This window comes from Syngnathoides biaculeatus, chromosome 12, assembly GCF_019802595.1.
Source record: "Syngnathoides biaculeatus isolate LvHL_M chromosome 12, ASM1980259v1, whole genome shotgun sequence".
Lineage (NCBI taxonomy): Eukaryota > Metazoa > Chordata > Actinopteri > Syngnathiformes > Syngnathidae > Syngnathoides > Syngnathoides biaculeatus.
This window is the reverse complement of record NC_084651.1, coordinates 10,705,346-10,727,915: the sequence shown is the minus strand read 5'-3', so window position 1 is coordinate 10,727,915 and position 22,570 is coordinate 10,705,346. Positions and strand designations below refer to the sequence as shown.

Sequence of the window (22,570 nt, the reverse complement as noted above, 5' to 3'; positions counted from 1 at the left end):
AATATCCCAAACATATGCATGAAAATGTCTCATCTTAACCGACAGTTTTTTTCTTCCCCAAATAAGGCATTTTGTGCTCTTCGGGCGACTACACAAACACGCACACTTACATCCAGCGAAGGTTCGGGCATGTCCGTGCCATCTGACGAGGGGTTAAACGTCAGATCGGCGTGCGGGTGAGCGTTCTGGCTGGGCGGCTGAGGCGGCTGGGGCTGCTGCGGCGGCGGCGGCGGCGGGCGAGGCGGCTGCGACGACGACGGGCCGCTGCCGCCGTGATGCAAGGGGGGCCCCGATTGGCCGCCGCCGCCGCCGTGATGCAAGGAGGGCCCCGATTGGCCGCCGGAGTGGGGAGAAGCATGCAAGCCGGGCTGCATGGAGTTATGGGACGGATCGGGATGGGACATCTGCGGGAGACACAGGGTAGCAGATGGAGAGAGGGATGTAGAGAGAGGGGAAAAGCGACATGAGTCCCGGCATGGATAATGTGAACCAGGGCCTTGAAAATGGAAGCTGCGATGAGTAGACACAAACAGCTGGAACATTTTATGGCCAGCATGTGAGCGCACACGTGCTGCCTCGGCCCGCAAACCAAAATCTCAGCCTCTCGTTTTATCGCTGGCGCGCTCGCAACGACACCCTTTTCACCGTATAACGAGTGCAGCATTCTGTGGTGCTGCTCGAGCAGTCGCGGACGATTTCAAAACACACCCCCTCCGAGCGTCGTTTATTCTCACCGCGAACGTACAGTGTCATGAGCGCTACTCACAGAGTCGTTCATGGCGTGGTTGAGGGGCTTGTCCTGGGACAGGAGACCGCCGGGCCCGTCTGGCGGGTGGGAAAGCTGCGGGCCGTGGATGAAGTCGCTCATAGGCGGACCCCCTCCTCCTCCTCCGCCGGATGGGTTTCCGTGAGGGAAGTCAAAGTTGCCTTGGCCGTGGTAAGGGTTGCCTTCAAGGGACCGAAACACATTTCGTGACCTTGTGGCATTTACATTTTTTAAACACTTTTGAAACATCACTAGATGACAAATTTACTCTTCCCTCTCCAATGCGTGCAATTTCTTTTTCACACTTGTATGACAGTTAGAAATGTTAAAAGTTTAAAACATCGCCTGTAGAGTTTGTAAAGTTTTTATAATGTCAGTTCAAGCCCGGTATGAATTAATACGCTTCATATTTCCTCTGGGAACTATTGTATTGACATGGGAACAACTTGGAAGTTTTTGACTCTTGAAGTTCCACTGTATATTTGTTGCAGATCCTCGCTGCCCCGTTCATCCAAATATGGTCATTTTTTTCTCTCTCCAAAAACCAATACCGTCTTGTCCCTGTTGTCTTGTTCTTTTTACACATTATTGAGTGTTGAAAAAAAACAAAAACCATCTCGATCAACTCTTTTGTCAGCTGTCTGAAAAGTGCTAAAACTTCCTCAGTCTGGTGGAGCCGTGTGGCAATATAATATTTCTCCTGAAAAGTATTAGTATTGGAATTGCGACGATATTTAGCTGTACATGTTACATACGGTAATTTCCGGCCTATTAGCCACAACTTTTTTCACACCCTTTCAACCCTGTGGCTTTTGCGGTGATGCGGCTAAATTGTGCGTTTTTTCTAACGGCCGCTAAGGGGCACTCGAGCGGAAAAGGTAAGAGTGAGACCGGTGGAATATACGTGCCGAGGAAGTGACTTTTACTGGTATGTTTTTTTTTTTTTTAACCAACCCTATTAGCACTGTGCTCGCATGTTGCTGTTATGTTACTGCCATGTCTCAGTGATTTTTACCAGTATATATTTTTTTAACCGGCCCTGTAAGTGCCGCGTCAGCATTAGCGTTGCCCTAGCATGTTATTGCTGTGTTACTGCCACATCTCAGTGATTTAAGTATGTTTTATTTTTTTAACTGGCCCTGTTAGTGCTGTGCTACCGTGTTGCTACTGTGTAGTTGCCGCGGCTGTTTTTTTTTTTTGTTGTTGTTTTTTACCAGTATATATAATTTTTTTTTAACCAGCCCTGTTCGAGGTACCATGTTGTTGCTCTCTCTCTTTTTGTGTACTGTCTTTCTTTCTAAATATCTCGTGTTTCAATGTGGCTTTCAATGGGGGCACTTGCGGCTTTTACACAGGTGCGGCTTATGTATGTACCAAATGGTATTTCCTTTACAAATGTGCTGGGTGAGGGTTATAATCAGGTGCGCTCTGTAGGCCGGAAATTACCCCAGTTGCTCTTTTATCCTGTCCACGTCTTCCTACATGCTACAACTTGGAGCTTAGAAGGATTCAAGTTACGGTAAAACTGGCTACATGCAGCTACGATATTGCACTTATCAAATTGTGTAAAAAAAAAAAAAAAAAAAGATATCTACTAGTAAAAGCAATAAACACAGACGCAATCTGTTTTTATGGTCATGTAGTGCATTGTTGCGGGCTTTGCAGTGAAGTAGAGGTCAGAATTGTCCAACTTTTTGAATGCAGCATAAAACGTCCTCCCTCTAGTGATCCCACTTGTTGTGTTATTCATGCAAGAAGCAGGTCCGAGCACGTTTTCGTTACCTGTCCCCGGGTAGTCTCCTCCGTTCCCGCTGGCATGTTGGCCAGGGTGGTGCGGCGGATAAGAGCCCGGACCGGGTCCGGGACCGTGGCCTGCCCCTGGCCCGCTTCCGGGCCCCAGCTGGGCGATCATCTCCATCACATTGGGCATGGTCATCTGACTGGGGCTCATGGTCTTGAAGCGTTTCGCTAACGGTCCGTCCGGGTCCTCTTTGATATGCAGCTCGGACTTGATGGCCACCGGGCGCCAGCTGCACGTCGGGTCGATCGTGACTTCCTCGAACTCAGAACTGACGATTGAATTGGAAGCGGGATAGTTAAAACCACGGACTTAAAGTGCCGCTGTCGTGAAAAGTGATTATTTTTAGTACGTTATGAATGAAAAAACAGCAGCCGGTATGGACCCGATCCGTTTTTTCCACCACAAAACATGATTTGGATGTATATGGCTTTTTGTAACTCCCCCCATGAAAATCCTCTCGGGGGATTTGTTTTCGACAAGAAGCAGGAAGTGACATTAAGGGCAGTATTGCACTCAAGTGGACTCGTTAGTTTCTATTAGCTTTACCTGCGGGAAGCTAGCTCTTTGTTCCTTTGTGTTAGCTAAAATGCTGGCTTGTTGCATTGTTGGACAATGCTGGAACACTCGGGGGGATGGATTTACCCTTCATAAGTTTTCAAGAGACCATGTTTGTCGTGAAAAATGGATTGTACAGGTGCAAAGGACGAGAGCTTTGTGGGTTCCAAATGACGGGTAGGTGTGTATACAGCGAGTAAAAAAATAATAGTTTGGGGGGGGACAACGTAATCCGTCTCTCATAATGCAACAAAAGATCGGTTTCATAAGTCAGAGGTGCTAAATGTGTCGATATGCCCGTCAGTCGGCCAGGCTGGCTCATATATACTGTCTGGGAGTCTGTTGTTAGTTAGAAGTGATCCGCATATCATCTAAATATGGCTCGAAACAATAGGGTAATATTGCCCCGGACACTTCACTGTGAGATATTCTTCGAAAAGAGCTTCCGTGTCTGAAAGTTCGTGTCCCATATTAGGGGCCACACCGTGTTTTCAATGGCGAATGTCCGGGGTGACGTCACGTGCAGTCGATGCAGCCAATATGGCGACCACTTGGATGTCAAATGACACTTGCACAACTTTGCGCATGGATGACGCGCTCTCCGCTCATATTTATTTTTTCATATAGACATTGAAGTGAATAATGTTATATGTATTTTTCATTTCAATATCTATTTTAGAATGTTTATAGGGATGACACTTGAACTTTAATATGACATTGCACGTTTTTGTGTTGAAACTTACTTTTGGATGGCATTGAGGATCCCCCACATGTACTGATCCACTTCGAGGCCTTCCAGTAAGGCTGTTTTACTGCAAGGAGGCAAAGATGATATTAGACTGCTTCTTCTAATATTTGCTGAATTTCCTCATCTCGTGGCCTCGGGCATTTATTCAATCAACTGTAATCTATTTGTACAACTCTACTCGGACCGGGAGGAACAAATAGCAGTTCCCTGGAAGTTAAAGAGCACCATGGAGCGACCATGCCAGTCTCCATGTTGCTCATTGTTTACATAACGTAAGATAATCTTGCAGTTGGACATGGGCTCCCTGAGATGCTGCTGAACTGGATAGCAACAGAGCTCAAATTTGATGGGCAGTTAACCCTTATTGTGATTTACAGGTGAGGGATCTAGTTGACCTTTAAAACCTGTGAAAACATGTAAACATACTTGCATACAGGACACCGCCACGTGCCTCTCTCACAGTTTAGCTGCAGGTAAGACTCCAGGTCGAAGCACTGTGGACACCACAAAAGATCACAAACGATCACTTCCCTTGGTTAATTTCTATCAACGGTTCTTGGACATCCACACACCTGCACGTGTTTGCAGTCGTGCCCCCGCGCGGGCAGCTGGATGCGGCGGAAGGTGATGGGACACTTGAGCGACACTTTGATGGCCGTCTGCTCCACGCCGTCCTCCCCGTTGAGAGTGGTGCTGCCCGCCGAGGCGGCCACGCTGCTGAAGTTCCTTTTGACTGCAAAAAAAAAAAAAAAACAAACAAAAAAAAAAACAGCATTGTGAAAAGCGGCTTCAGACGTAAAGAGCAGCAGGTGTCGGGCGTAATTGAGATATTAACACACGGCGGCGTACTTTTGGTGATGCAGTGTTCTGCGGGAAGGAGCCTCTTCTTTAGGAGCCCCTGGAGGACGGAGCGCACAGATGGCCTGTGGACCAGCTGCAGCACAAACAGATGCGACTGCAAAGCAACACGCACACACACACACACACGAATACACCTCCATTAAACTTGAATCCGCACGGCGATGTTTTTTTCCGTGCCCCGGAAAGCGAGCCCCACTCACGCAACAACAGGCGGTGACGGTGATCTGGATGGTGTTCCTGCCCGGCTGGCACACGTGTTTCAGGTGCAAGGGCTTATGGGAGGTCTTGTTGTCGCCGCGCTCGATGGTGAGGGGCGTGGCGTTGACGCTGACCTGGACCGACGCCGGCCAGTTGGTGTTCATCTGCCTGTCCTCGTGGTGGTAGCACTTGAACTGCAGCTCCAGGTCTGACCTGCGGAGGAGTCGGATTTGCAATACTTAGGACAACGTTCAGTTTCAGCTCCATCTGCAACACATTTGTCACTCCTCCAGGCACACATCAACACAAAAAAATACTACATCGTTTCTTTCTTTGGCTTTTTACAGATCAAAGTGTGTAAGACACAGCAACGTCAAATAAAACACACCAAGTGCCTTTGAAGTAATGAAGACAAAAATAAATTTTCAACAAATCACATGGACTCATACTTCAAATTGAAAGCCTTGATGAGAGCTTTCCAAATATGTGAAGTCCAAAAACATCAATTCATAGTGAAAGACATGTATTGTATTTCACCCCTCAGAGTTGTCTTGATAAAATCTCTGACATTCCTCAATCAAAACACACAAGGGATGATGAATTACACTTTTCACAATTACACGTCTACTTGACATCACTTGGTTTTGGGGGAATTCTGTCTCGTGCATATGAACCAATGCTGCTGTTACCATGACGACTGGTGGCAGACATACGGGCGTAGCGATCAGAGAAGCGGCCCCAGTCCGAAGACCAAAGGCGAGCCCCCTTCAAGATGACGTAAAAGCAGCGTTTGTGTGAAAGCAGCACTTTGTCAGCACCCGCCAGATTACACTTGCCAATTAGTGTTAAGGATCTAAATGTTTTCTCGGATTAAGTTACAAGGTGTTGTGCTTGTGTATGATCCTACTACATTGAGTTCTGACTCTTCTTGCCATGCAGTGAAGAAAATAAGTATTTGAACACCCTGCTATGTTGCAAGTTCTCCCACTTCGAAATCATGGACGGGTCTGAAATTTTCATCGTAGGTGCATGTCCACTGTGAGAGAGATCATCTTAAAAGAAAAATCCAGCCATCACAATGTATGATTTTTTTTAACGATTTATTTGTGTGATACGGCTGCAAATAAGTATTTGAACATCTGTCCATCAGCTAGAATTCTGACCCTAAAAGACCTGTTAGTCCGCCTTTAAAAGTCCACCTCCACTCCAAGTATTATCCTAATTTAGATCCACCCGTGTGGGGTCATTAGCTGCATTCTCAGCGACAGCCCAGTAACCTATCTGATCTAGAGAAGATCTGCGTGGAGGAGTGGGCCAAAATCCCCCCTGCAGTGTGTACAAACCTGGTGAACAACTACAGGAAATGTTTGATATTTGTAATAGCAAACAAAGGCTACTTTACCAAATATTAACATTGGTTTTCTCAGGTGTTCAAATACTTATTTGCAGCTGTATCACACAAATAAATCGTTTAAAAAAAAAAAAAATCATACATTGTGATTTCTGGATTTTTCTTTGTAGCTTATCGCTTTCACAGTGGACATGCACCTACGATGAAAATTTCAGACCCCTCCATGATTTCTAAGTGGGAGAACTTGCAATATAGGAGGGTGTTCAAATACTTATTTTCTTCACTGTATGCTATCAACTAGGATCAACTCAGTGATTTTGTTGGTGTCTGCTCTCTCTGTTGTCTGCGTTCAACCTAACCGACATCATGTTTTCGATTATTTGTATTCATTAGTCGGGCCAGCGTTACCTCCACATGAGGGTCTGGTGGACGGACGGCCGGAGGTGGAAGACGTGGTTGCTCACGGCCAGGTTGTGCTCCAGGCGGAACGGCTCGAGCACCACTCCGTCTCTGACCGGGAACGTCAGACGCAGCTCCTCGTTGGGAATAGCTAGAGAGCCAGAAATGGGAAGTTAACTTTGATTTAATAGATATTATACTTTATATAGTTATAGATATTAAAAATATGTGGATTAGGTCCATTGAAATTCTGGAAGTCAACCCCAGACAATATTTTTAAATTTTGACTTTTTTTTTTCATTTTTTACTTTATTACATTTATATTTATATGAATACATATACGTATTTATGTTCATATTACATTAACATAAAATATGTAGTACCGTAATTCCCGGCCTACAGAGAGCACCTGGTTATAAGCCTCGCCAAGTACATTTGTAAAGGAAATACCATTTGGAACTTACATACGCCGAAGCTGTGTAGAAGCCGCAATTGCCCACATTGAAATCCACATTGAAACACGAAATATTTACAAATAAAAAAACAGTGCACAGAGAGTTTAACGCTAGCGCCTCCGCGCTAAAGCTAACACTAGCACCGCGCTAACGCCGCTAGCGCTACGGTAACACTAGCACTGTGCTAAGAGGGCCGGTTAAAAAAAAAAAAACATACTGGTAAAAATCACTGACACATGGCAGTAACACGCTAGTGCAGCGCTAACAGGGACGGACCGGTAAAAGTAACTTCCTCGGCACATATATTCCACCGGTCTCACTCTTGCCTTTTTACGCTAGCGTGCCCCCTTGTGGCCGTTAGAAAAAATGCACAAATTAGTCGCATCACCGCATAAACCGCAGGATTGAAAGCATGTGAGAAAAGTCGCGTCTTATAGGCCGGAAATTACGGTATATAGTTTATATTGTTGTATTTGGAATCAGATTTTACATGATATATCATATATATTATCATTCTTTTCTTACAGGGCTTGTTGAGTTCTATTGCTTTATAGTGAGGGTTGCAAATGTGGTGAACTCACATGGAGGGGGCGGAAGTGCCGTCATATTTGGTTTCATGTCAGGTGGAAACGGGGGCTTCACGTCCTGGTTAGGCGACAGGTACGGAGGAATACTACTTCCGGGCGTCATGGGCGGTGTGGGGTTTCCAGGTACTGGCGAGTGGGGGTAGTTGCCAGGCCTGGGAGGCTGTGGAAAACAAGAAAACAGGCACACAAAAATTTGGTTGAAATTCATAAAGAAACATCCTTCATTCAGACACTAAGTCAGAACTTACCCCATTTCCTTGCCCGTATGAGTAGCTGCCGCCCGAAAAGTTAGTGTTTTGCCCATTAAATGGCTCTTGCTGCAAAATAAATATTGATTATTCAATATTTTATTTGAAGATCATCCTTCGGTGACAATTGCCGACGTTGTATCACACCTTGTAATACTGGCCCATGGGCATTCCAGGTGGGTACTGTCCTTGCCCCTGCTGCCCAGGCATCCTCTGCCCTGGGTAGTTGGGTGAAGGTAAGGGTCTTGAAGCGTGGGGAGTCGGGTACTGTCCCTGCTGTGGCGGGAACTGACTGTTAGGCCCATACTGACCCCCGTACCCGGCCTAGGGAAGGACATTCAAGCAATGAGTAGAAAGTAAACCGCTGTTTATCGCAAGGGATATGTTGCAGACAAAATCAGACATAGATGCCTTGTAAAAGCATCTTTTTACCATAATTTCCGGCCTATAAACTGAGGCTTTTTTCACGCGTTTTCAACCCTACGGCTTATGTGGTGATGCAGCTAATTTGTGTATTTTTTTTTCCTAACGGCCGCAAGGGGGCACTCGACCGGAAATGTAAGAGTGACACCGGCGTAATATATTTGCAGAGGAAGTGACTTTTACCGGTATATTTTTTTCAACCGGCACTGTTAGCGCTGCGCTCACCTGTTGCCTCTGTGTTACTGCCGTGTCTCAGTCATTTTTACCAGTATATATATTTTTTTAACTGGCCCTGTTAGCGCCGCACTAGCATTAGCACCGCGCTACCACACCGCTGCTGTGTTACTGCCGTGTCTCGGTGATTTTTACCAGTATGTTTTTTTTTAACTGGCCCTGTTAGTGCCGGACAAGCATTAGCACCGCGCTAGCACATTGCTGCTGTGTTACTGCCGCATCTTAGTGATTTAGGTATGTTGTTTTTTAACCGGCCCTGTTAGTGCCGTCCTACCGCGTTTCTACTGTGGAGCTGCCGCGGCTGTTTTTTTTTCTTTTTATCGGTACGTTTTGTTTATTTTTTTTTACCAGCAAATTTCGTGCTACCGTGTTGTTGCTATGTTATGATGAGCTAAGGTATTAAAACTTTGAAAACTCTTTCTGTGTACTGTCTTTCTTTGTAAATATCTTGTGTTCCAACGTGGGTTTCAATGTGGGACTTGCAGCTTTTACACAGGTGCGGTACCAAATGGTATTTCCTTTACAAATGTACTGGGTGAGGCTTATAATCGTGCACTCTGTAGGTCGGAAATTACGGGATATAATTTAAACACATTTACACACTTTTTAGCAAATCGCAAAAGGACTTAAATGAATTGCAAGCATAAAATGTTTATTTAAAATAAGTATAGAAGGTGTCTGCGTGTTACATATGTGCCTGGGGCGGCATGTGACATCAGCGAGTCTGTGTGTGAGTGTCTGGGCGTGAGCTGTGGCCGACACCAGCTCCTGCATGAGCGCGTTCACCTTGTTAATGTGTTTTCTTAAAAATGGGTTAAAAAGTAACCTGTGACTGTGGTTGCACCAAAATCTGTGATATAGCAAATAAAGAACCATGACGTAGCGGGGGAAAACTGTATGTGACTTACTACAGATGCAGGTGTGGCAGGATGCCCACTCATCTCGCCAGGGTACGGCCGCTTCATTCCCTGCATGGGGATGCCTTGCCGAGATCCTCCCGGGTAGCCTTGCTGGGGCATCCGCTGGCCGTGACCTCCGAAAGGTCCCATTCCAGGGGTCCGGGCTTGAGTCATGCCTATGGGAGGCCCGCTCATGTTTGGGTTGTTCATACCTGAACCCATGCTGGAGGGATTCATTCCACTGGGGGGTCCTCGTGGGCCTGGCTGGTTCATGAACTGACTGTTGTAGGCCTGAGCGGGACCCATTTGGAAGGAAGAACACATCTGGAGGCAAGAAAAGCAGATTTGAGCTTCTTGATCATTGAGATGGAAAGTTAAGTTGAGTACACTATGGCAGGAGTTCTTGTTTTTTTTCCCCCCAAGGACCCTTCATACAGTAACTACTATTTCTAATACTTTTCTAAATGATTTGAAATAATAATTTATTGCAATTTATTTTGCAGACCCCAGTTTGAGAACCACTCCGCTATTGTACCAAACCACCGAACTGAACCCAAGTGTACCTGTCCATACTGGTTCATCTCCTTATTCTGCGTTTCTTGCAGTGCCGCCACGGTGGCCGTTGCCGTGGCGGTTGCCGTAGCAGCGGCCGCCGCGACAGCTGCGGCGGCGGCGGCAGCGGCGGGCTGCGTGAAGTCGCCGGTTGGACGTGTGTGGGATGCCATGCCCATACCTCCAGGAGGTGGATTCGGGCCTCCAGAGTAACTGCAGGGAATGATACAGATGAAAGTTTTAGTTCAAGTCAAGTGGGGAACCTTTTTCTCCGCAACGGGGGCCACTTCAGTCCTCTGAGGAACAAATTTATAAAAAGGTATGATGCAATAAAAAATATGATATTTTAACAGTGAAACGGTGACACAGTGACACAAGACACATCTGCTTAAAAATATTTAAAAAAAATAGGGGGTAAATCTTTTTATATATATATTTTTAAATGTATTAAAATATATAAGATGGAAAAATCTTGTTTAAAAACTGTAGTTTAGATATTTTGGGTATCCTCATAAAATTAATTAGATTTAAAAAATTAACAATTTTCAAATGTTTTTTTTATATCCAATTATTTGAAAAAATATAAAGCTGCTTTATTAAAAACACAATACGGAGAGCTGTGGCTCAAATGTTTTTGAATTATATTTTAATCAAATTGAATGTAATTAATTTTTAAAGCACATTCTTTATGTAAATGCTATTCATTTTTATTATAGAATTTAATCAAATTATTAGCATATTGAGGTACTCAGCGTTCATGAATTGAAGTGAATTTATGATTTGATAAAACAATTGTATAGGGTTGCACATAAGCAAACATGACAAAAAAATAATTAGGTCGCACTTTAAATATTCATTTCAAAAAACAAAAATACAATATTTCTATCTGACAAAATAAATCAAATAATGAATCAATAAATGACTTTTTTCCATCTCGGGATTTTTTTTTTTTACCCCCCTTGCACGGCAGACGGAATCAAGTGGTCCCACGGGCCCTCCTATAAAGAGGCCGGGAAGCGGGCTCTTTCTTACCTGCTGCTGTATCCTCCGGGGCCTCCGGGGTATCCAGGCCTGCTGTACATCCCCTGCTGCATGTACTGCTGGTTGGAGCCTCCTTTGCTGGGGAACTGCTGCTGCTGGGCGCTGAACTGGGGAGAGTTGAGCCCCGCTGCGCTGGCAGACATTCCCGACCCCATGGGGTTACCCCCGGGATTCATGTGATTATTGCTGTTGGCCATCGGGTTCCCTAGAACCTGGATTGAATGGGAAGGAAAAGGCATTTGTTGATTCAAAGCGGACAGGAGAGAAGAGATGCGGATATGTTGGGGACCTACCTGGCTCTGTGATGTATTGGTGACGCCCCACACTGTTGTAACCACAGACAATGACCCAGGGGGCTGGTTAGTGTTTTGTTGCCAGGGGACAGAGTCGTAGGAAAAGGAGCCATCGCTGGAGAATAGATGATAACACAAACCCAATGTTACTCGGCGCTTTTTAACGCGCACACAGGGATTAGCCAATAGAGAGTCGCTAGGAACCCAAAAAAGGGAACCGTTATGGACGAGGTGCCAAAAGTGTTGGGCAACCCAAAGTTCTCTTTCATAACACCGCCTGAGCGCTGACTTGTTGATAAAGGCTTCGGAATTGTCCAGGAGGCTCGGAATGGGGAGGTGGGGGGGGGGGGGGGGGCATTTCCGTCCAAAACAATCCCAGCACCGGGCTCCACCCCATAAACATCCAGATGGGGAGAGGCAAGTGGCCAAGCGCAAGGGTGCAGGAGAAGCTGCTATTTTTGGACGAGAGCTTGTTTTCTCTCCGAGGTTCACGCTCGGAATGAATGACACGTTCAATATTTCCTCCAACGGGAACAACGCTACGCCAAAGATCCTCCTCAGAACCCAAACAGGACTCTTGGCTAACTCTCTCCCCCCTTTGTGTGTTTTACTTAAACCCTCCTGTTTGATTGAGTGTCATGAGCACACAATGTTCTCCATAAACATGACTTAAGTCTTCCCTGCTGGTCCCCACTCATCCCCCGCTCCTTAAATCTGCACAGCACCCCCCCAAAGTAAATCTGCCTGCATTCCAAAAAATGCAAATCCTGCGTGTCCTTGAAGACTACATAAGCGCCGACTTCAATAGAACAGTTTAATGAAGTCCTTCCTGGAAGACGCCACAATGAAGTTGAGCCAACTTTCAGAATTTAGTCAATATGGTGAGAATAATTCACATGAGTGCAATGTTGTAAGGGCAACATTTGACCACTGCTTATTGTTTTAAAGGTTTGGTTGGAGGTTGTTATTTTGGAAAACAATACAATAACGAGCTGTGGTCGAAAACTAGCTGAACACTTGCTTGGGAAAAATACAAAACAGATGAGCGAAATGGCAGAATAAGGCATGTGTCACATACACTTTGCACAGGTGTCTTGCACAAACAGAATAATAAAATAAAGCATTCGTTATTTTCAAGAGAATGCACTCACTGAACACTTCATGAGGTACTCCTGCACACACTAATGAGAACCTATTTGACAGCTGAGTATTCGAGCAAAGGTATTCATTTCATGTGTTTGTTATGGTTGTAGTCTTCTTTTTCTTTTCCTTTCGGCTTGTCCTGTTCGGTGTCGCCACAGCGTGTCATGTTTTTCCATCTAAGCATATCTCGTGCATCCTCCTCTCTACCACCCACTGTCCTCATGTCCCAACTCACCACATCCATCAACCTTTTCTTTGGTCTTCCTCTCGCTCTTTTGCCTGGCAACTCCATCCTCAGCACCCTTCTACAGATATACTCACTCTCTGGCCTCCGGACATGTCTAAACCATCAACGTCTGCACTCTCTCACCTTGTCTCCAAAAGATCCAACTTTGGCTGTCCCTCGAATGAGCTCACTTCAAATCCTATCCAACCTGCTCACTCTAATCGAGAACCTCAGCATCTTCATTTCTGCTACCTCCAGTTCTGCGTCCTGTTGTCTCTTCAGTGCCACCGTCTCTAATCCGTACATCACGGCTGACCTCACCACTGTTTTGTAAACTTTGCCCTTCATCCTAGCGGACTCTTCTGTCACATAGAACACCGGACACCTTCCCCCGACTGTTCCACCCCGCTTGGACCCGTTTCTTCACTTCCTTACCACACTCTCCATTGCACTGTATTGTTGACCCCAAGTATTTGAAGTCGTCCACCCTCGCTACCTCTTCTCCCTGGAGCTTCACTCTTCCACCACCACCCCTCTCATTCACGCAGATATATTGCATTTTATTTCGGCTAATCGTCATTCCTCTCCTTTCCAGTGCATGCCTCCATCTTTCTAATTGTTCCTCCGCCTGCTCCCTGTTTTCACTGCAGGTCACAATATCATCTGCGAACATCATGGTCCAAGGGGATTCCAGTCTAACCTCATCTGTCAGCCTATCCATTACTACCGCAAACAGGAAGGTGCTTCGCGCGGATCCCTAATGCAGTCCCAACTCCACCTTAAATTCTTCTGACATACCAAGGGGACACCTCACCGCTGTTCTGCTGCCCTCATACATGTCCTGCGAACATCATAGTCCGAGGGGATACCAGTCTAACCTCATCTCTCAGCCTATCCATTACCGCAGCGAACAGGTTGTTGTGGTTGTAGTAGTTTGCAGTAAATTGTGTGTCCCTGGTGTGTCTGGTCATTCATCAAGTGTGAAATCTGGCAACCAAGTAAATCTTTTGCATTTCTCAACACATAACACGGAGAGCTACAATCGGTTTTGTGGGGTGGACTTATTAGCGTTAGGCAACAGTGTGAACTTCTGACAAGCCGCAAAGTTGTCGTTGTGGTGAGTTTTTCTGTCTGGAGATGTTCCAGTGCCACATTCATAGTGTAGTGTACAAAATCATGCCTACAAGATTAAAACCATGTTTGTTGTATTTACAAGTCTCCCCCTCAGGCTCCAGTAGAAGCCGCTCGAGTCCCACGCTCATGGTTCTGTCTCTGGTTGTCATGGGGATGAAATCTGTATTTGTCTTTGGCCTGGCAGTATATCGAGAGGGTTGGCCCCTAAAAACTTGTTTGTGCCTCTTCAAAAGGTCTAATCTACTAACCTTTATAGCACCTCTCATTAACTTTTGTGAAACATGCCACTGGGTCAAGGCCAGATGAAAAGGTTCTTCTCGGGCTGGGTGGGCGATAGGCCCTTAAATCCACATCACCGTCTAAAAGTAACTAAGTATTCCAATACAAATATAAGTTTAAAATTTATCATGGAAGAATTTTTGAATGGGTTATATCTGTATACTTTTTTTGGTAAAGCCAAATGGATTAAAAAAGAAAGATACTCTATATCATTGAGATAATTTATTGTGAAAATCTCTCTATGATGCAAAAAATACAAACACAGCTGAAATAAATATTCACCACACCACATAAATATATTTTTGACCTTAAAGGTTCCTCCTCCTGGCAAATGATTGCAATGAGATATTGATTCATTCTTTAGCTCACTTGCTCACACACATTCGGACACGTTTTTCTATAAATACACATTAGCTTAGCTGGCAATAACTTTGGTGGACATTTTTATAGTTTAAAAATTATACTTGCGAGTTGATCAAGCCACCAACAATAAACAAAAATCTAAACCTGCATTTTTCAGCGAAAATGTCAGTGGCTGGTATGGGCTTGTGTGCGGCAAAGTAAAATTAGCTCCATCTGGTGGGTATGACTTGATGAAAAGTGTTCATGGTAGGCCGCCGTGCCCCCGCCCCTCAGTTTGAAAACCATTGGTTTAGCGTTTGTATTATTTTCACAGTAGAAAGTTCACTTTCTAACCTGCTGTTCGTTGTTGCTTCTGTAAAAAGTCTACTGCGTACATCTACTGTTGCGCAACTACATTTCACGCTAGCTTAGCGTTGAGCATGGCTTCCTGTTAACTACTCATTGTGCTCCTTTCGTGAAAACAATATTGGTCAGAATTTGCCGCCATGGCTACAAGCATCAGAGAGAAGTGAGTTTGAAGAGTTTCTCTTCACCGTAGAAGGAAAGTATTTAAGTATTTAGATGCACTAGCTAGCCAACTGCAGCTCGTACATAGCCGCTATGGCGCGAGATAGCGTCGAACGGGGCAGTTCTCGAGTAGCGGGGAAAGCAACGATGATGGGGTGGGGGGGGGGTGTCGTTTGACGCGGACACACCATTGGTTTAATTAACTGGTGCCGGCAGCTTGTCCAGTTCTGTATTCAGACATGTTTGAAGACATTTTTACGAGCTAAGTCGAAAGGCGAAGCTCTCCATTTACCAGTCAATCTACGTTCCTACCCTCACCTATGGGGATGAGCTGTGGGTCGTGACCTAAAGAACAAGATCACGGATACAAGCGGCCGTAAAGAGTTTCCTCCCCGGGGTGTCCGGGGGCTCTCCCTTGGAGAGCGGGTGAGAAGCTCGGTCATCCGGGAGGGGCTCAGTGTCGAGCCGCCACTCCTCCGCATTGAGAGGAGCCAGATGAGGTGGCTGGGGCATCTGATTCGGATGCCTCCCGGACGTCTCCCTGGTGAGGTGTTCCGGGCATGTCCCAACGGAAAGAGACTCTGGGGACGACCCAGGACATGCTGGAGAGACTATGTCTCTTGGCTGGCTTGGGAACGCCTTGGAATCCCTCCGCAAGAGCTGGAAGAAGTGGCTGGGGAAAGGGAAGTCTGGGTATCCCTCCTGAAGCAACTTCCCCCGCGACCCTACCCGGAAAAACGGTAGATAATGGATGGAAGATACAAAAACGTCATCTAGAATGGTTTTGCCATCGGTCGAGTCCAAATCTATCCAGTCCGCCATATTTATACCGCATATGCTGCATATACCACACTCCTCTAGCTACGACAATAATACACCTTTTTAAATACATGTCTCAACTAAAAGTGAGCATTACGATCTTTGTAAATGCCCCATTTGAACGACATTTGATTTTGCAGGTTTACCTTTTTTTTTTTTTTTTTATGGGGGGTGCCACCTTCCGACGCGACTGTCCACTGACCTGTGCGTGAGGCCGGCTTTCATGCTGTTCATGCCGGGCTGCATGTGCACTTTTCCCTGCGATTCGTTCTGCCTGTTCTTCTGGTGACGCAGCAGGAGCAGACGACCCAGCTCCTCGCACCACGACGACAGCAGGGCTGCGAGGACGACAACACAAACACACAGACGCGCACGGCATATGCGTTAGGACACCCAGAATGCACTGCAGCAGCACATGCTTAAGTTTATTTGCATGTCTTCTTTTAACTTGTCATCTTGCTCAAGCCTCTAGAGGGCGGCCTGACTTAATATACAGCACACGACTGCACGAAATTATGATGTCACCTATGACCACATATAACTAGATAGAATGTCCATACCTCCTGCAAGGTAAAACCTTAGTTTGTTAGCTAGAAGGCTAGCTTTTATTTTTGGAGCCCTCAGATAAGCTCACAAACAGCTGGGTGATGCCATTTTAATTCAGTAATTCGGGGGTTGACTGTTTTATTGCTTGCATAGAGACTCAAAATGTGGTCAAATCCTGTGAAATGAATCTTTCAATTTATTGACTTCTTCCCTGACTAGTGTGCTAATCCTTATAATGTTTCATAGAATTTGACCCAACTATTACACTCTATATGCAATAGGAAATATGTATATATATATATATATATATATATATATTAAAAATAACAAATGGGGAAAAAAAACATTATACAACCACATTTTGGGACCTGCACCTTTTTTCCCAATTCTCACCAAAATAGAATCTTCTTCCCTGGCATGTGCCACCCACCCCTCTACAAATATAATGGAAGTCAGCTCAAAATAAATACAAATAAATGTATAATGCATACATAATAAATACCAAATTTTCAAAGAAACTACTGATCACAACATAAATGGTTTTAAAAACTAAAATATAAACATACTCATAATAAAAAGTGCCTTTTAAATACTTGGAAATATATATTATATTTTTAATTTAATGACTGAATACTAAGACATACATATTGTACAAATTAATCACAATACACTTATTTTTAACATTGTCTCAAGTGGTCATCAGTCATTTAATTTCTTTAATTTAAATGCTTCTAATCATGCAAAGCACATTGATTTCGCAGTGCATGAAAAAAGTGCTACACAAATACATTTGCTTTGCTTTATAATGTGATGAGCAATTTGTTTTATTTTTTGTGTGCGTGTCATTCTTTCCTTGCTGGCTCAAACCGAGTCCCTGATGGGACAAAGTGTCTCAGTCCAGCTTGCGTTTAACAAACGCAAACGTGCAAATCAAGTGAGCGAGAACCAAAACAGACAAAGAAAGAAAGGCCGGAAAGAAAGACAGCGTTCTTTGTCCCTGTGGGTGGAGAGCGCCAAGCCTCCTCGTTTAGGAGGAATTATTCCACCCTGCTATTACGCTCAGCTTATCTCTCCACTAAATCACCACCTCCGCACTCGGCCGCTGAGTCTTCAAGCTGTTAGCCCGCCATTTCGACTTAAACATCAGCTGCGAGCCATCACGGCTGTCGCTCTGGATGAGAGGAGAGCAGCGGTGACTCATCACTTTTGCGAGTGTCTGCACACGACGGAGCCCGGGAGTCTTTCGGAAAGGAGCGAGGGCTCCGCGGTGGGGCGACGCGCATATTTCGGGAGAGGTCAGCAGAGTGCCCGGCCTTGCCTTCACCTCACGGTCACTGCTGTTAAAAGCCCTGCCGACACCACTACCTCAAACGGTGACACTTACACCTGCATTCCAACAAGAACATTTTAGCTTGGTGGCACTATTGTCAAAACCAAAATAAAAGTCATTAGAATGCTCACAAATAAAACAGAAATCTGTGAAAAAAGATCCAGTCGTCCATTCTTCTTAAGTGTTTGTCCTCTTAAAGGTCACAGGTGAGCGCATCGCAGGGCACACAAAGCAAAACGACCAGTCATTTACATTCCAACCATCCATCCATATTTAGCCACTTATCCTCACAAGGGTCGCAGGAGTACAGCCTTAACTGGTTGCCAGCCAACCGCAGGAGACATGGAGACAGACAACAGTCACACTCAGTCACACCTGGGGGCGATTTAGAGTGTCCAATTAATGTTGCATGTTTTTTAGGGATGTGGGAGAAAATCTAAGTGCCCAGAGAAAACCCACGCAAGCACGGGGAGAACGTGCAAACTCCACACGGGCGGGGCTGGGATTGAACCCAGGTCCACAGAACTGCGAGGCCAATGCTTAACAGCTGCCCCACTGTGCCGCCGCCATTTACATTCACACATGGGAAATTTAGCCTTCAGTAAACCTCGGGTCCAGATTTGAACTCGGAAACTCTCAACATTGTGAGGCAGCTGGGCTAACCGTGATAGCACTGTGCTGCCAGTTTGAAAGCATGACTAAAATGATTTTGTAATATTTAAGGTGGTACCGTCTGGCTCCCTGAAAACGGCTAAAATAACTTTCATATTGTTCTGCAAGCTCGCTGACAATCATTTGTTTGATTCTCATTTTTGTTTGGGAGCTTTCTTTTCCTATCCTATCCAAGCAAGATGACCCACGGGTACTTGGAGGAAGGGTTGTTCGAATTCGAAAAACGCTTGGGAAAAGTGACAAAATGTCGAAAATGTCCTCCTTTAGCAAAAGTCACTTTTGCTCAAACTTTACGAAAGAATGCTACCCACAATCATTAACATCTGTAACATCTCAAGTAATGAGCCAAAGTTTACTGAACCTCAAGACTACGGAAGCAAAGGAAAAAAAAAAAACCTTTGGAGATGAAACAGTGATTCTTAAATTAATCCTTTGCAACAAAACAACTTACAATGTTAATAGCGTCATCATTTTCCTACCCAATAATTTACACCATAAAAAAATGAAATGCCAGCTTCACTCATTCGGGCAGTGAATTTGCAAAACAGATTGAGCCTCATAAGTGATTCTCACTTTTAACAACAACCCGACTGAAATAAATACAAAACGCATGTACGAATCAAAGGATCTTTGTGAGTGATTTTCATTGTCCATCTCCAGAAAAAAAGTAGTTTTGCATTGGAGACTTAAGTCAGCAATACTCGCCGTCACGCAACAATGCCACTTAGGAAATGCAGAGGTAAATTCATTTGAAACAGTGCTGTCCTGTCCTCTCTTATCACCTTGACCGAATGAACTTTCCCGCAAAGGTTACGGAAAGGAGGAATAAAGGTGAAGTGCGATTTGGAACAGGCCCTACCGCTTGTAAAACGTCCCACTTCCACTGCAGATTGGGCTACTACAGTAATACTGTAATTTCCGGCCTACAGAGCGCACCTGCTTATAAGCCTCACCCAGTACATCTGTAATGGAAATAAGATTTGGTACAAACCTAAGCCGCATCTGTGTAAAAGCCGCATGTGCCCACATTGTAACCCACTTTGAAACACAAGATGTTTGGAAAGAAAGACGGTACACAGAAAGAGTTTTCCAAGTTTTAATACCTTAACTTAGCTTAACATAGCAACAACACGGTAGCACGAACAGGGCTATTAAAAAAACATACCAGTTAAAAAAAAAACAAAAAAAAAAAAAGCATGCCGTTTTCAGCTTTACAGTACCAACACGGTAGCACAGCACTAACAGGGCTGGTTGGAAAAAAAAACATACCTAAATCACTGAGTTTGGTGCTAATGTGATGCTAAGGCGGTGCTAACAGAGCCAGTTTAAAAAAAACATACCGGTTAAAAATCACCGAGACACAGCAGTAACACCGCAGCAACACGCTAGCGCGGTTAAAAAAAAAAAAAAACATAAGTCACTTCCTCGCCACACGTATTCCACCAGTGTCACTCTTACCTTTTCCGCTCGAGTGCCCCCTTGCGGCCGTTAGAAAAAATGCACAAATTAGACGCATCACCGCATAAGCCGCAGGTTTGAAAGTATGTGTCGCTTATAGGCCGGAAATTACGGTATTTGAGTCAATCAAGGTGTGTGTTGTGCCAAACCACGTTATGAGCAAACACACAGATTTCAATCCAATTTATACTAAAAACAAAAACCACAACTCATCAAGTAAGCAAAAAGCACCACGACCTACCTTCTCTACAGATCATGTAGCGCCGCAGTTCGGGTTGTGATAGTATCGAGTAACATTTTCACACACAGAGTGACATCAAGGTAGCAGTAGAACTATTTAATAAGTCACCTGTAGCCCATCCCATGACTGCGACAACAGTGACTGAACATTCATGCCAATACGGTCAGACTGCACAAAAAGGCAGCTCTTAAACCGAAGCTTCAGAGGAGCAGAAGATTACATGCCGACTCAGGAAATTCTTTATTTGAAATAGCTATGAAAAAAAAAATAATCCATAAATAAAAATCCCTGATGGTTCCAAATTCTCAGCCAGAAGCAGTTGTGACTGATACTAAAAAATGCAAGAAGACAACCTCCACAGTGCTTCGCCTTTGCTTATATAAAAGTAAGCAGACTAAATGAGAGTAAGAAAAGGGAGAATCATTGCGGAATGAAGGAAAGACAGCACGGTGACGCATGTGTAAATATCATTTTCGGAGGCCGATTTACGATCGTGTAGAAGAGTAAACGCTGGCTCGCTGTCAGTAAATAGAGCAACGGGACAGATCTGGGAATAGATTGTCTCGTCACGCAGCGAGGCTTGAATTTCAGGATGTTTCTCTTCCACCTTCAGTCCGGACTTACCCAATCACCGCTCGCCTTCGGGATGGACGGGCAACTCCGGCGAAAAAGTGTTATTTGATCACGTGTCGAAAGGATTCTGTGCACGTGGCGCGCTGCACTGTGCCATATTAAAAGTTACATACGACGTCACGAATGTCGTGCGAGCGTTGGCTCAACTTGACAATGTAATTTTCTTCTCTGCAGTCCTGATTTACGTCACGTCGGAAATGCCTTTGCACAAACAAAACAGGAAGCACTTATCACTGGTTAGCAATCGGTGGCTTTTCCTCATGTTAACGCCGTCCAGTGATGCATTCCAACGTGTGACAACGCATTCGAGAAGCATTTGCTGCAACGCGAGGAACACAGCAGGAAAGTTAATCGAGGCTTGGGGCTACGGGGCCTTTATAACTCATAAAAATATGTGCCTTAATGACAATAAATCCCCACAAGTGATGACTGAGCTCTGCACATCTGCCTTTTACATTCACCACTTTAATTAGCACGCGTGTAATTCAAGGGCACAAAACTGCAGGGAAAATGTAAAATCTGCCACATAAGAGCCTCATACTAAAAGATTGGACAAAATGATTATTTAGTTTGAGGCACCTCAGAATTGTATTTAGCCGGGCTGCCATAAGAGCAAAGAAAAACGCAATGAAATTCAAAAAGGGGAATGGAGAAAATCATACTCAAGATGACTGGCTCGTTTATCTTTCTCCTATGCTATAATCACCCTATTACCTTTTTGCAATAATAATAATTACTATTATATATTATATAATATCCATCCATTTTCTTTGTCGCTTATCCTCACGAGGCTCAGGGGGAGTGTTGGATCCTATCCCACCTGTCAACGGGGCAGGAGGCGGGGTACACCCTGAACTGGTTGCCAGCCAATCGCAGGGCATATTGAGACAAACAGCCGCACTCACAATCACACCTAGGGGCAATTTAGAGCGTCAAAATTATGTTGCATGTTTTGGGGATGTGGGAGGAAACCAGAGTGCCCGGAAGAAACCCACGCAGGCACGGGGAAAACATGCAAACTCCACACAGGCGGGTCCGGTATTGAACCCGGGAACTCCGAACTGTGAGGCCAACGCTTGAGCAGCTGAACTCCTGTGCTGCTATATTATATAATATATTACATATTATATTTGGTCAGATTTGAAGACAAAAGTTTTTGTAATCATGACAAATATTAGATTTGTATAAATTAAATTTATGACAGTATTGCATTTTTCCCCTCACTATCATTTTGCCATAGATTAATTTTATGTATCACAAAAATGTTTGATGAAAAAAATTTGTAATCAAGTTTTGAAAAGATTTTTTTAGATTTTTTTTGGCATGCAATGGACAACCTGCCAATATAGATTGTTGGTAACGCTACAGTTAATTTGTTTCAAAATATCTTTTGGGAAAAGAAATTGCCTGATATGTGGGCACAGAGTTATTGTAACTTGAAATGTCAAAACTGAATGGAGGGGTGTGGGGGGGGGGAGAGAAGAATGGGATATTACAGAAACTGGTCAGCACAGAAACCCGGCTCTAAGTACGGGAGAGTTAATCCGTCTGAGTACATTAGCTTGATAGACTGACGGTATGCATGTACGTACAGTATGCACCACTCTTATCGTCCGTGCTCGCACCTCGACTCCATTGACACTATATTCCACCGCGCTTGCGATGAGCTTTGATAACAAAAACACGTACAAGTGCATGCGGCTCTATTGTATTTGAGCTGATAAACACAGACAAAAGAGCAAAAAGACTACATGGAAAATGTGCAGCAACAAACAAAGCAGCCCTGAGAGACAATGTGTGGGATGATT

At 44.6% G+C, this 22,570-nt stretch overlaps 1 protein-coding gene across 7 annotated transcripts in view; it reads right to left on the bottom strand.

Annotated features, from left to right (window-relative positions):
- zmiz1a (zinc finger, MIZ-type containing 1a) overlaps positions 1–22,570 on the bottom strand; it is a 215,071-nt gene that overhangs the window by 2,930 nt on the left and 189,571 nt on the right. For 6 of the 7 annotated variants that reach the window (XM_061836926.1, XM_061836929.1, XM_061836930.1 and 3 more), the window contains 17 exons: positions 16,085–16,220; positions 11,412–11,526; positions 11,110–11,330; positions 10,089–10,290; positions 9,535–9,849; positions 8,117–8,293; positions 7,970–8,038; positions 7,716–7,881; positions 6,689–6,830; positions 4,932–5,142; positions 4,720–4,825; positions 4,443–4,603; positions 4,297–4,364; positions 3,866–3,934; positions 2,549–2,835; positions 767–948; positions 111–404 (listed from right to left, as the gene is read on the bottom strand). In XM_061836926.1, coding sequence (XP_061692910.1) covers positions 111–404; positions 767–948; positions 2,549–2,835; positions 3,866–3,934; positions 4,297–4,364; positions 4,443–4,603; positions 4,720–4,825; positions 4,932–5,142; positions 6,689–6,830; positions 7,716–7,881; positions 7,970–8,038; positions 8,117–8,293; positions 9,535–9,849; positions 10,089–10,290; positions 11,110–11,330; positions 11,412–11,526; positions 16,085–16,220 — 2,921 coding nt within the window. The remainder of the gene's footprint in view (positions 1–110; positions 405–766; positions 949–2,548; positions 2,836–3,865; positions 3,935–4,296; positions 4,365–4,442; positions 4,604–4,719; positions 4,826–4,931; positions 5,143–6,688; positions 6,831–7,715; positions 7,882–7,969; positions 8,039–8,116; positions 8,294–9,534; positions 9,850–10,088; positions 10,291–11,109; positions 11,331–11,411; positions 11,527–16,084; positions 16,221–22,570) is intronic. The other variant, XM_061836931.1, reaches the window with a different exon arrangement.